Source organism: Cupressus sempervirens, chromosome 6 (assembly GCF_028749045.1).
Source record: "Cupressus sempervirens isolate cs-2001-9-10 chromosome 6, ASM2874904v1, whole genome shotgun sequence".
NCBI classification, from domain to species: domain Eukaryota; kingdom Viridiplantae; phylum Streptophyta; class Pinopsida; order Cupressales; family Cupressaceae; genus Cupressus; species Cupressus sempervirens.
Window position 1 is genome coordinate 42,549,759 of NC_143123.1, and position 15,814 is coordinate 42,565,572.

The 15,814-nt window shown below is 34.4% G+C and overlaps 1 protein-coding gene across 9 annotated transcripts in view; it reads left to right on the top strand.

Moving 5' to 3' along the window:
- LOC149551019 (Ubiquitin-conjugating enzyme family protein) overlaps positions 1-15,050 on the top strand; it is a 226,836-nt gene extending 211,786 nt beyond the window's left edge. For 7 of the 9 annotated variants that reach the window (XM_089786585.1, XM_089786586.1, XM_089786587.1 and 4 more), the window contains one exon: positions 14,583-15,050. In XM_089786585.1, coding sequence (XP_089642711.1) covers positions 14,583-14,659 — 77 coding nt within the window. In that variant the 3' untranslated portion in view covers positions 14,660-15,050. The remainder of the gene's footprint in view (positions 1-14,582) is intronic. The other 2 variants (XM_089786591.1, XM_089786593.1) reach the window with 1 other exon arrangement.
- The last annotated feature ends 764 nt before the right edge of the window (positions 15,051-15,814 follow it).

Sequence of the window (15,814 nt, forward strand, 5' to 3'; positions counted from 1 at the left end):
CACACCATTGTAGGCTTATCCTTTCATCATCACACTTACTTCCATGCTTAATGGAGGATAACCCATATCTGGTGGACATGTGCTTGGTTGTATGACTTATCATGATGCTGATTCCATGGCATTCTAGATGCATCTTAGAGGCCTTTATATTCAGGCACTCCTAGTGTAGTTGGACATTGTATTAAATACTATACAGTTATTTTGATCATACTCTGGTCTAATTTGTGCTTGTGTTTTGAGTTCCTTGGTCTTGGGTAAATTCTGCCCTAAGGCAGATTCTTACAGAATGTTATGTCTAATTCGAACTTGTTAAGGTTCATTGTCATGTATAGCCTTTAGAATCCACTTAGAAGCAAGAGCAATAGCATGTTTTTTAAGATCTTTCAATCCCAACCCATTTGTTTGGGTTTACCGAATCACTGCCAATTCACACATTGCCTTTTTTTGTTACCCATCTCATCAAACCACAAAAATCTCTCAATATCTTTTCAATCTTATCCATTTGATGATTTGTCATCAACCAAGTAGAAGCAATGTAGAGATGATGGGAAGATGGGACTTTCTACACAACTTGAACCCTCCCAACTAAAGAGAGATAGTGGGGTTGCCATTTAATATGTTTCTTTTGTATTTTATCCAATACCCACTACCACATATCTTTCGTTGAAGGATTGACAGCAAAAGGGATACCAACATACCTGACAATCTTATTGGGGCCTTTCCATTGCCAACACATTGACTGTATCTAGTTAGGGGGAGACTTAGACCAACCTAGAACTGAGGATTTATGTGGAGCAACTTTGGGACCTAAGGCTAAGCAAAAGAATTCAAGTCTATGCAAGGTATTAAGAAAATTCCTTTCCTCAAGTTCCAGGAACAATGCAGTGTCATCAACAAACTTGGAGTTCTATAAGGTGTCTTCATTAGAAAGGTGAAGACCTCTAATAGGAGGACCAAGGTAGGGGGCTCTAAGTATATAAAATAAAGCATCAGCTGCTATCACAAAGAGGAAGGGGCAATGGGACAACCTTCTCTGATTGATCTTCCAAGGGGAATAGGACTGGTAAGATTACCATTCACATCTATGACTGGAAGAATCTTTAAACAATGCCTCTATCCATCTGCAAAAATATTCAGGAAATCCAAAAGTTCTGAGCATTCAAATGACAAAAGGCTTTTTCAAAATCAAGTAGGATCATAGCCACATTTTGATTGTTCTTCTTAGCCCAGTGCATTGCTTCCCAACTTGTTATTAAATTATCCAATATATATCTGCCCTTAATGAAACTTGTTTGTGTGACAAAGATAAACCTATCAAGCATGTCCTCAATTCTTTTAGCTAACAACTTTGCAATGATCTTGTAGGAAATATTTAATAATGTTATTGGTCTCTAGTTCTTAATTTCAGATTTATCACCATTCTTTGGGATCAACTTGATCATGCTTTTATTGATGTTCCCACCTAGAGATCCTCTACTGAATGAGTCCTCAGTGAGTGCCCACAATAGACCATTTGAGGGCTTTTTTGATTATTACACCAAGTGTATCAAATGTCTTGAAATTCAGATTTTCTTCTTTGTATAGGGTCTAGCACATTAAACTTTCTCGAGTTTGTGCTAGAAGAATAGTTCATTTCTTTTCCAGCTAAAAGAATTGCCTCCTACTTTGTCCTCTCTATATTCAACCATATCAAAGTTTCCAAAAAAGATCCAATGGTACTAGGCAGATTAGATGTGGCCCATTCCCATAGTGTTGCTCTGTCTCTATAATCATTGGGTGCATAGAAGTTGCAATTCCCAAAGTTCTGACCATCCTTACTAAACATAATCCACAAAGCCCTATGACAAGGAGTGACCCCTCTGTTTAAAATATAATCAGCCCACTTAGGTCCCACAAGGATAGCAACTCCCCCTCTCTGTCTTCCATGACTCGAGTAGAATGCAGTGGCTTGATCCTAAAGCATTTTCAAAATAGTGTGGGCCAAAATTTAACTACTTTAATCTCTTACAGACATATGAAATCCTTTTGCATAATCTTACTACACCATCTTCTTACAATTTATTTTCTATCATTCATCTCCAGACCTCTAACATTCCAGCTATGGATGTTGATCATGTTCATCGTTTTTGGAGGTGTTTTTCCCATTATACGATTTGTTAAAGCAATCAGAGATAACCCCCTGCTTACTTTTATATTCATGAGAGTTAGTTAAACTCTGATTATCATTTCCTTTTCTTTTCTTGCTTCTTTTATTGGTGACTTCAACAAAAGGGGACTCTATTTTTTTCTCAGGAGATATCTCCATCCCTGCAGGCTTCAATCCATTCAACTGCATATTCTTACCAGTCAGTGACTGATTGGCAATCTTAGCCATCTCTGCCTCCCAGCCAGAGTATTAAGGTCTAGTTGTTGGGCATTAAGTTTAGTGGGGTTTCGACCAGAGGCACTGGGTCTACATTTTTCTTTTGACAAATGATGAATTTTAACCAATTAGGAAAAACTGGGATGCCCTTAGAGCTAGAGATGTCACCATTGATAGGATCATCCTTAGGTTCGAATAAAGGGTTGGCAACTGTATCAAATTCTTCCTCTAGGAGGGAATGAACACTCTTATTTTTATCAACCTCCTTAGGTTTAACAAACCTTGGATTAATTTTAGAGTTACCAGAAGATGGCTCCATAGATTTTCCTTTTTCAAAACTAGGTACTTTACTACCATTATTGTTGGAAATCTCAAAATTGGTTGTCTATGCTCTAGACAAATCCGGACAGTCTCTTCTTGCATGCCCATTTCTTTTAAAATGAAAACAAGCACCTAAGGTACCAAGTCGGGAGGCTTTCCACGAAAAAACTTCAGAATTAATAGTAAGAGAAATATTATCAAGGAATACAATTCCCGGTTCAAGAGTAACCAAAACCTTAGCATTCAAATGTGGAAGGGTAATTTTAGACTATTCAATTTGCAAAACCAAGCCAATAGGCTTCAATAACTAATAAATAAATGGCCAAAACTCAACATTCAAATTCTTAATTTCTACCCAATTAGGTGAAGCCCTAGCAGAGACTTCTTCAACATTTCCAGTCGGAGACCATGGGAAGGCTCAAAAGAGGGATTTACCCACATTCCAATTTTTTTTTGCTAAGGATTTTTTCTTGCATATTGTGGGTTTTGACAAATAGAACAAAAGCCCTTTTTGAATCATTCTACAAAATGAAACATGAATTCCAAGTTTCTTACCCCATACATTAACAATTCATTTATCAAAAAACTTATGGGAAGGTAAGAAATCTTTATCCAAGCAAGCAAAGAAAATTGCAATATTTTTTAACCAAGCTTGCTCTGCCCTAATAGCTCTTACCATATCCTCATTCGATGAGAGAGAGGGTGCTTAGTTCATGGGACAAAGGCTTACCTTCCTCCTTTCCACAGTTACTAGAGCAGCATTTCCTCCATCTCCGAGTCTATCTCCATCGGTTGGGGGTCTGTCGTTCTGGTTTCCATCTACAGAAACTTTGTAAACTTTCCCAGTAAAACAAGCCGACGGTGGGCAAGATGTTGTAAGTTCCTTAGAAACAGTTGCCTTATAAGATGGTTTCACATGCAAATTCTTTTCCTTATTCTGCGAAATTCCTTAGCCATGAATACTATTTATACCTGCATCTTCTTTCATCATTTCGGCAGAGTTAACTCCTCCACTATCATTCATGATTGTATCCCTCCGTTCTCCCACGAGTGATCCAAGGTGAGGAAATAATGGCGGGGTAGAGTTTGTTTACACATAGAGATGAAGCCCAAGCAACACACACAAGAAGCACAAGAAAGATTAACTATAAACCATACAAGTTGAAATGAAAGAAAAAGCATCGAGGCCAATACAAACAAAGGGCACAAGGAGAAAAGAGAGAAAAGAAAAGGTGCCAGGTTGCAGGGTATGGGAGCTGAGGTACTTAGGTGTCCAGCTTTCGTACTCGGTTGCAGAGCTTCGCTTTTTTTAGTCTACTTTACCCATTGCTATTGATAGAAGAATATGGTCTTTAATTCCAATGATTATTTTCTTGGCCTTATCGTTACACCTTTTCCATGTTGTCTTTTTTGTTTCATCTTTAGGCATTTTCTTATTTTCTTCTATAAATGACTCTAATTCGAGTTCTTGAAGTATTACTATGATTTGAATATTCCACAAAACAAAATTAGAGGTGCCTTCCAGTCTATCCTCAACTCTAATATTATTCACCATGATTGATTTGTTCAAAAGATTTAAGTGATCTTGAAGTAATTATCACTATCATTTTAAAATGCTTGTTCTACCAACTAGGATTTGATACCATGTTAAGGAATATGAGATCAATGGTAGAATTTAATCCTTTAATTAGTTTCCAGATAATTATAGATCTGACTGCTTCAATTATGGTATCAATCACAACAGAGATATAGATAGAATGCTTATATGAATTCTGATGTCTTACTTGTGTTTGAATCTCCCAATGAACAATACTAATGCTTTCTTATTAATTGTAGGTGAATATGTGTGTGTGTGTGTGTGTGTGTGTGTGTGTCTGTGCAGATCGCAGGTAATAACATTTGTAGTTGATGTGTTTCCAAACGATCATACCACCTAATATATATAAGAAGTGGAATGGTCATGTCTCATGTAGAGACATGTCTATGTGCCCTTTGGGCCCGTAGGGTCATGTATCTACATGAGACGACCCTTAACAGCCATTAGTTATAATTCATTAACTCAAATCACATTCGGTGATTATGTACTTCAAAAGTCCAATCATGATCGGCATTTGATATTTCATAAATTCCCAATCTCATTTGGTGAATAGAATAATGATAACATAACAAAATAACCCACAACAGTGGGAAAATGGTGAGTAATAGAATCACATCCATGATTCACACAGACTGTGATGTTATCACAATATGATCGCTGCATCATAATAGGGATTGAAAGAGATCGAATAATCTTATATAGTCAATTATAATACTTTCTATATATATACATATGTGTGTGTGTATACATGTACATGTATATGTATATATATGCATGTGAGTATATATTGTTCCTTTTGAGCAATAATATTGAGTGGTATGATCGTTTGGAAAGATGGAATAAGAGGAAGAATGTGGTCTTTAACTCCATCAATGATTATTTTCTTAGCCTTATTGTTACGCCTTTTTCATGTTGTCTTTTATGTTTCATCTTCAGGCATTTTCTTATTTTTTCTATAAGTATATACATATATTTGTGTGGGTGTGTATATGTACACACATGTATACATATGTACATGAGTATATATTGTTCCTTCTGAGCAATAATCAGATATTAGATATCTAACAGATGCTACAAGTTCAACACTCCCTCTTAACGAGGGAGAATATGACTATCTCACAAAATGATGATCTAGGTTTCATTAGTCTTAGTTAAAAAATGCTCATCAATACAAATATCCTAGAAGGATGTTAGTTATCTGATAGCCGACACATTCTGGGACAGTAATTGGGTATAGTGTATCAAATGTTCATCTTGATCTTAAGGTAACATAGAAACATGATTTCTGGCTCATTCCGGGACTAAGGTAGTCTATCATGATTATTTTATTGTCAAGGGTTCTAGCACAATCCAGGACAACAAGTTCACATAGACTTATCATGACAAAAGGATCAAGAACTCAAATTTAGAACACAAGTAGCACCATGATTTCTAGCTCATTTCAGGGAAACAACAGGAGTCAATCATGATACTTTTGTTATCATACTAACTGACATAGTCCGGGACAACAATTTAATGAAGTCTATGATAACAAGTCAATCCATTGTTAAGGTCATCACCTCACAATAGAGACCTAACATCTCATAAAAATGAAAGATCGTCATCTTTCATAGATAACCACATGTGCACAATAGTAACTCTTTTAAACAATAGAAAATATATATATATATATATATATATAAAACACAAAACTAAGAGTTTGTCTCAGGAGTTACAATTTTAATCATAATTTTTCCATACCTAGTTTTCCTCTGAAGTATTCCACTTTCAACTTTGCAAGAGGTTTAGTGAATATGTTGGTAGACTACTCTTCAATGCTGATATATTCCAACTTGATGACATTCCTATATATCATATCTCTGATGTAGTGGAAGGGTATCTCTATATGCTTTGATTTGTTATGGAAGATAGGATTCACCGAGAGTTTGATGCAACTTTGATTATCACAATGTATAACTGTAGATTTTAGAGGCTTCCCAAATATCCCAACTAGTAACTAACGATACTACTTCTCGAGGTCCCATGGATGCGGTTATGTACTCTGCTTCGGTGGAATGTAGAGTGACAGAAGATTGCTTCTTGCTAAAGTAGGATATCATTGCAGAACCAAGGCTAAAACAACATCGTTTAGTGCTCTTTCAATTAGTAGAACATCCAGCCCAATCAGAATTTGAATATCCATGAAGCTATAACTCAACTTTGTCATATTTTAGACCAAGTCCAATATTGCCTTGCAAGTACCTCAAAATGTGCTTTGTTGCCATGAGATGAATCTTCTTAGGTTCAAACATAAACTGATTTAGTGCATTTGTAGCATAACAAATATCAGGATGTATGTTCACCAAGTACATCAAGGATCCAATTATCTATCTGTAATATGTAGGATCAATGGCCTCAGACTTGTGTGCTTCAGTTTTTAGTTTATGAAGATTTGTCTCCATAGGTGTGGATAACAGTTCGCAATCCATCATATCAAATCTGTTCAATATGTCAATAGTAGACTTTTCTTGGTTTAGGAAAATATATTCTTCCTTTTGTCTTGCTTCTAAGCCCAAGAAGTAATGTAGAAGACCTAAGTTCTTCGTCTCAAATTCAAATATAAGGTCTTTCTTACATTTAGCCATAAGATGGTCGTCACCTGTTATCAGAAGATCAACATAGAGCACTGGTATTAGCATATCTCCATCTGATTTCTTGAAGTACATGTTAGGATCTACTTCATTTCTTGAGTACCCTAGTTTGACAAGGTAGCTATCTATTCTCTCATACCATGCCCTGGGGACTTTTCTAAGACCATATAGAGCTTTTTTCATTTTATACACGTGATTTCTTGTCATGGATAACAAACCCTTCTAGCTGTTTCAGGTATACTTCTTCATTAATGACTCCGTTAAATAATGTTGTCTTTACATCCATTTGATGTACCTTCCAACCTTTGGATGCATGTGTTGCAATTATGGTTCTGATAGATGTGGAGCGAGCAACAGGAGCAAATGTTTCATCATAATCAATTCCTTCCTTCTATGAAAATCCTCTAGCCACAAACCTGGCCTTGTATTTTTCAATGCTACCATCAGGTGCATGTTTTATTTTGAATAACTATCTTGAGGAGACAACTGATTTATCTTTGGGTCTTGGTACAATATCCCATGCATCATTTTTCAATTTAGATTGATATTCCTCAATCATGGCATCCTTCTAGGCTTGGGATTTTAGGGCTTCTTCAACATCAAAAGGTTCAGATTTAGTGGACTAATTTGGGTGAGTAACATAACATGAATGATTTCTTGTCTTCTTGGTTTCTCTAAGGATTTCAATGGGGGCCACATTGTTTTCTTCAAATATTTTTCTTGCTCATAAAGGCTTTTTCTTATTGAGTGAGTTATCCTTAGGATTAGGTGTTGTCGATCCATTATCTTCTGTTCAAATCTCCCTCTCAATCATAGTATTTTTATTATCCTCAGGAATGGGATCGTTATTAGGTTCTACATCTTTAAAAGTTTTGTATGCAATATCTTTGTCAAACTTGACATCTCTACTGATTTCAATTGTCCTTGACCTTGGCACATTTACTCTATAGGCTTTGGACAAATCAATAATGCTAACAAATATGCCTTTCTTTCCTAACAGCTCTAGTTTAGTTCTTTTCTCCTTAGGAATATGAATATATACAGGACAACCGAAGATTCGTAAGTGACTTAGATTAGGTTTGTTCCCTGAGAAGACTTCTTTAGGGGTTATGTTTTCTAGTATTGCATGAGGGCATTTGTTTTGAGTATATACATCAATATTGGATGCTTTGACCTAGAATGTTGTATGCATATTTTGATCATTCGTCATACCCTTAGTTGCTTCAATAATAGTTCTATTCTTCCTTTTTGCTACTCCACTTTGTTGCGGATTAAATGGTACAATATATTCCCTCTTAATCCGAATAGATATACATAATTCTTTAAAGTTCTCGGAGATATATTCTCCTCCATTATCAGATCTTAGAATTTTGATCTTCTTCCCAGTTTGATTTTCAACTAAGACTTTGAATTCTTTGAATTTGGATAGAACCTTATTTACCTCTTTTAGTTTAAGGAAATGTATCCAAGTTTTATTTCTAGAATAATCATCCACAAAGATGATGTAGTAAGAGTATCCTCCTAATGAAGGTACTAACATGGGTCCTCATAGGTCAGTATGAATGAGTTCAAGAATGCTCTTTGATTTATGTTCACTATGATGAAAAGGAGTTTTAGGGTTTTTTTCCTAATGCACACCCTTTACATATCCCTTCATGTTCAGGTTTAAGGTTAGGTAAGCCTTTTACAATTTTCTCTATAGAAGGTAAAGCTTGGAAATTTAGGTGCCCTAGTCTTCTATACCAAATCTCATTTGTTTTCCCAATTTCTTGGTTTAGGGCTAGATTTGAGGAATTACAAAGTTTGTATAGACCCTCTTCTCTAAATCCAATAGAAATAGCATTTTTAATGTTTGAATTTTTCAACCAACACAAGACTTCATTTTCTTGAAAGGCAATCTAATACCCTTGACTTGCTAGACCAGATATAGAGATAAGATTTCTTTTGATTCCAGGAACAAATAGGACATCTTTTAAGTGCAAGATTACTCCAGAATTCAGTTGTACTGAGCAGATCCCAAGTCCTTTCACAAGATAAGTGGAGTTGGCTCCTATAGTTACTCTTCGGTTGAATATCCTTAAAGTTTTTCAAATTGATTTCTAATTCTAATGATATGCCTAGAGGCTCACTGTCCACTATCCAAGTGTTTCTATTAGTGTTTGACTCATTTGACAAGGCAAGGAAAATTAATGAGTTTTCCCCTTCGTTGATTTCAACCATGTTGATAGGATTTTTCTTTCTTTTGGGACAATACATGTGAGTATGTACAAATTTGTCACATTTGTAACATTGAATTTTGGATAGGTTTCTTTTCTTATAGTTTGTATTTTTCTTTCCTCTCTTCCTTTTGAATTTACCCTTCTTATTATTTGATTTTGCATGTAATGCTTGAATTTCTTCCTCCTTATTAGAGACGAAACCTCTTGAGATTAATAGTGACTCTTCTTGAGTGCAATCATTTTTGAGTTGATCAAATTTGGGTAGAGAGGAACGACTAATGCATTGGATAAAAGATTCCCCTGATAATGGTAATCCTCTAAGGGCTATTAGAGATAGTTCCACATCGTCTAGATTATTTCCAATGGTAGAGAGTTGGTCCCTTAACTTAGTTATTTTTGATAAATATGATGAAATTGTATCTCCTTTATCCATTTTGATGTTGACAAGTTGATGTTTTAGTTTAAGCAATATGCTAGCATTATTTATTTCAAATGTATCTCGAATAGTTTTGAACACTTCATAAGCAGTAGTTAATTTTGCTATTGATGGAAGAATATTGTCTTTAACTCCATCAATGATTATTTTCTTAGCCTTATTGTTATGCCTTTTCCATGTTGTCTTTTATGTTTCATCTTCAAGCATTTTCTTATTTTCTTCTATAAATGACTCTGATACGAGTTCTTGAAGTATTGCTATGATTTGAATTTTCCTTGAAACAAAATTAGAGGTGCCTTCTAGTCTATCCTCAACATTAATAGTATTCACCATGATTGATTTGTTCAAAAGATTTCAGCAATCTTGAAGCAATTATCACTGTCGGTTTTAAATGCTTGTTGTACCAACTAGGCTCTGATGCCATGTTAAGGAATATGAGATCAATGGTAGTATTCTATCCTTTAATTGATTTCCAGATAATGATAGATCTAACTGCTTCAATTATGGTATCAATCACAGTAGGGATATAGATAGAATACTTTATATGAATTCTGATGTCTGTCTTGTGTTTGAATCCCCCAATGAACAATACTAATGCTTTCTTATTAATTGCAGGTGAATATATGTGTGTGTGTGTGTGCAGATCGTAGGTATTAACATGTGTAGTTGATGTGTTTCCAAACGATCATACCACTCAATATATATGAGAACTGGAATGGTCATGTTTCATGTAGAAACATGACTCTACGTGAGACAACCCTTAACAACCATTAGTTAAAATTCATTAACTCAAATCACATTCGGTGTTTATGTACTTCAAAAGCACAACCATGATTGGCGTCTAATATTTCATAAACACCCGATCTCAATTGGTGAATAGAATAATGATAACATAACAAAATAACCCACGACACTGGGAGAATGGTGAGTAACAGAATCACATCCATGATTCACACAGATTGTGATGTTATCACAGTATGATACTATGATCGCTACATCATAATGTTGATGTTTGATAGCTTCAATTGGATAAATCTATATATAATTATATATGAGATATAATTTATAGATATGTGTGTTCTTTATATTGAGATATAAGGTCATTGTTATATGGGAAAAAATTAATATAATATAAATACATACATACATATATATATATATATATGAGATTAAATTTGTTATTATGGGACATGTCTATTCATGGCCTTCTCTCTCTCTCTCTCTCTCTCTCTCTCTCTATATATATATATATATATATCTAAGAGGATGTTGCATTTGGAAAACACATACCTAATAAGAAAGTGCTTAATACATTTGCAGCAAATCTAAGAAATCTAACATGGTATCAGAGTCGAACTGCAAGTGTAAAATGAGATTGACCATTTGAATCTGCATACACATTCGAAAAAGCAGACTAGAAGTAAATCTACGTGGAGGATTGATCACCATTGACATAGAAGCAAAATGAATATAGTCATGTGTATGTCATTTGTGATGAGTTCCAATATAATTGCTATCAATACTAATATTCTAAGATGGTAATTCATAGAAAATGTGCTGCAGCAATTGGTGTTTTCTCACTAAATATGTATTTCGTGAACCTCCAACAATGAGATGTGATTGTCCCAGGCGTATTAATAATGAGACATCTGCAATAACAATGCTCAACAAGTAGAGATTGGAATTACAATTCATTGCATCAATAAATTATTAAATCGAATGATAATCAATTTCTCTTCAGACATGTTTCCTTCATGTGAATCGCAACCAATAATCAACATTCATGACACAAGCTGTGAGATCTTTAGAATCGCAGAATTTAATAATCAATCAAGAGATGATCGCCATGAATAAGTCACGAAGAAATGCTTACTAGATGACCATAGTGCGAGAAGCAAATATTCCATGACACTTAATGACTATGAAATTGTTCCAAATAGTTTTCATAGTGTGTAGATGTGATTGAAACATACATATACAAATTCATGTTTCCTAAAATGGAGTTGTAAGGAAATGTCAACCAAAGATTGGAGGGATGAGAAGGGCAGTTGTTCCTATTCAATTTATATTTCAAATGTTGTGCAAGACGATATAAAAGAAAATAGGTTTCAAAGAGGTACATGTCTGTTAGAAAAGTGAATGATTTCAAATGAAGTAGGAACAAGACAAAAGGAAACTAGGAAACCCCTGGCAATCATTGCGTACATTGCCCGCGACAATCAAGATAACAGTCCCTTGACACAGACGTGACGTGGGGTTATTAATATTGGTCTCACACGACCTATAAGTGCATACATAGAATAAAATCCACAAGGGATGGGCACAAGCATCTAAGCGGTGCACATAGATTGACACATCCCATCACTATTCCAATTATGAGAAAAGTACGTGGATACAAAGTTGAGTATTGGAGATTCCTTTGAATGGGCAGCATGCCGACATGGCCAAGGGTGGCCCTCACGCTTATAATTAGTCATTGGACCCCACGTAGAGGGTTACGAATATAAGAGCTCACTATGTAGCACTCCAAGAAAGGTTTCCAATCTGTTTATATAAATAAAATGTAAGGTGGTAGCCAATTTATAAACAAAGAGTTGCATTTTTTGAAGGAAATGTAATTTGTTTATTAAAACAAAAATCATATGGTATGTTTGCTACAAAGAGAGACATTCTTTTCAAGATAAAAGAAAAAAAAAAGACTTATTGGTTTTGGAATAAAGGAGATTTCATTGAATGAATAAGATCATACCCAAGATAATGAGATAAGTATTCTAATTTTCAATACATACTATAAGAGGCTAGAGCTATTTGCATTGATCTTTTTGCAGGAAGTGGGAAATTGAGATTCAGAGGGAGCCTGACATTTCATTAGAGGCAACCTTGAAAGAGAGGGAGCATACAGAGGATGCGATTCAGTCAACCTTCGGTGATCTCGGTCTTATTTATTCAGAGGGAGTAAACTATGTTGAGATGGATTCTTTAGTGATCAATAAATTATAGCAATCAAGAGAGTTGTGATTCATGAATATACCTCGTGGCTATGTGATTTTAATGGGCCTACCCCTTGTGTACATCATGAGGAAGTGACGACTTCCAAATGATGTCACTTGTATTTGCAAAAATTCCTGTAAGGTGATGATCTTACAATAACTTGTATTATGAGATCAAACAAATTGAGTACATGGTGAATGTCTTGCATCTCAACATCTTGGGAGGCCAATACTCTTGATATCAAATGTGATATCAAACCTTATTTGGGTACTTGGTGAATATCATATGTTGATATTTTGAGAGACCAATACTCATGATATTGAATGTAATATCAAATGGTGGAAATCTTTTGAGATATCCTTAAAATTGTTATTTGTAATATTACATTGTAGTAATATTTATTCGTATGTGTTTATCCTTCTAAGATAAGAGGGAGTGTTGATGTTTGATACCTTCAATCAGATAAGCCTATATATAATTTATATGTGTGTGTGTTCTTTTTATTGAGATATAAGGTCATCGTTATATGAGAATATATATATATATGAGATTAAATTTGTTATTATTATTAATTATCTGATTAATGAATAGACATGTCCCATGAAGGGACGTGTAGGGACATGTCTATTCATGGCCTATTCTCTATATATATAAATCTAAGAGGATGTTGCATTTGGAAAACACATACCTAATAAGGCAGTGTTTAATACATTTGATCCGAGAAATCTAACACATAACAGGGGTTGAAACAGATCGAATCATCTTGTATAGTAAATTATAATACTTTCTATATATATGCATGTGTGTGTGTGTGTATTGTTCCTTTGAGCAATAGTCAGATATTAGATATCCGACAAATGCTAAAAGTTCAACAGTTTCTCCAAAAAGCGGTTCTGAATATGTTTTACATGTACTTTTATTTTTCTGGACTCATTTTTATAAATTACAGGCAGAAAGAGACAACACATTGAGGTTTTTTCATTAGTTTAGAGTTACAGTTAAGGAATTTAAAATAATTTTGAAAAACACGCAGCTCTTTAAAATTGTTTCCTTTGGTCCATGGTATGTCTACGACCAGCCCTTTGTGCTTTAGGCCCATACTTTCTAGTTTCTTCACACCCTATTCCCTCTTAGCTTTTCATATAACTTTGAAGTTGGCTGATTAATTATAAGTTCAGTTCTGGTTTCAAGACACATGCTTTTGTTTCGTTAAATTGTAAGGCTCAACTAATGATAAGATATTTTCCTCAGCAAGAAAGTATGATATTGCTATCAGGATTCAATTGTGTAGTTTTTGAGTCAAACTTATTGACCCATGATTCATGAGTAGTGGCTTGGAAGAACACAGTTGAATCCTGATAGTATTTGAAAATTTTAGCATCCTAGCTTCTTGCTATATTTAGCTTGTTCTTTTAGAACCTTAGTTAATGGTCATTTAGGCTTTATTTTTAGTTATCTTAAGCTGGTCTATTTTTTGAAGTTTTTATCTAGACAACTTTGCTTTTTAGTACATGCTTTTTATAGTGTTTGTAAAACTCTATTTATTTGTGCATTATTAATGCAATTTTTCATTCCGTTTTTTAAAGTTTCAAATAGTAATATCATAGGTTCAACAAGCTTCATTCTTTCCTGAATTATATTTAAAATCTCAAATGTATAATTTTGGAAAATTTAGGTGAGAATCTCTAATACACTTCTTTGGTTGACATTTATTTTTCATTGTTCGTTTTCCCTAATGTTAATTAAATCTTAGGATAGTAGGTTAATTATTGTGGCATTTAAGCCATGTAGCCTTAGGCATCTCAAGATGGACTCAACTAGTCATTACATTAATGATATTTGTCCTCATTTATGTTGGTAATAGTTACAAGGCAAGCCACTTAGCACACAAATTCCTTTGAGACTTTGTCAGTTGGGGCAGAATATAGATCCACTGCTTTGACATTTTCAACATCAAGTTCTCTCTCCCTTGGATCATTAGATATATTGTTACTTCAGTTTTATTTTTATTTTTTTGTTGCTGCAGATGACGAAGAAGATATGCTGGAACATTATCTTACTGAGAAATCAGAGGGTTCATCTCATAGCAATTTCCAGAAATAAACAAAAGGTTGCACAAATTTTGATCATTTTCAATTTTTTGCGTTGGCATTTTGACATTACAAATCATTATTGAACATACACTTGTATAATCATCAGGAAGCCATCAGCAAACTGCCTCACTTATAATGTGGCAAGAAGGGAAGCATTCAAAATGTGTATATATCATTCACCACATCTAGGGTGCATACAAGTTCTATTTTAATATGATGCTCTCTGAATCATGATTGAGAAGTGTCTTCTAATTTGGAAACACTTCCATCTGTTCCTGAACATTTTTTCCCTTTGTTATTTAAATCTTGAGAAAAATTGGGAAGATGGCTTATACTATTCCCATGCCTGTAATGTCCCAAGCCAAAAAATAAATCAAAGCTGATTCTTAACCTTCCACAAACATTTATTATTTGGATAACAACACTTTTGGGTTGTAGTAGTCAGTCAAATCTTAGACAGCTCAAATTGAAATTACTGTTTATGCATTAGTAATATCATTGCATTTCAAACAACAAAAGACAGAGCAAATAACAGGCGTAAATCTTGATCTTTCTTGTTATAGTCTAGGATCTGCATGAATGTATGCAAGTGCTAAAAATGGATTCAAAAAAGAAATGGTAAGTGTAGATAGCTAAGTTACCCCAGGTTTTGTAGGACGAAGGGAGGGGGAAACAGGTTTTTGGATGGTTTATTTTTCCCTGGAGCAGGGGATGGCAGTGGGGACACTATAAAAGAAATAGGAAAATTTTAAAATATATAGGGAAGTTTTATATTTTCATATGAAAATATGGATAAAGCATGCTTAGATACACTATAAAACCTTAACATATAATGTTTGTGTAAAATAATTTAAATTAAAAGTTCAAAAGAGAGTGGAAGTCAAACAAATTATGAAAAACGAAACATTAATATTATGGGACACCCTGGGGATGGGTTTCTAAAAGTTTTTAAGCTTCTAGGATGTCCCCATTTTTGGGATGGGTCAGATTATGTCAGAAACATGTCCCCAATTAAAACTTGTAGATATCAAGTTTATAAAATTATCACCAAGTCTGCCTTGGACTGGTTCAAATGTACTCAAGATAATGGTTTCTTAGTATGACCACATTCATTCTTAAGTCATTAATGGTGTTTTGTATTTTGTAGGGAAGTAGATATCCCTTT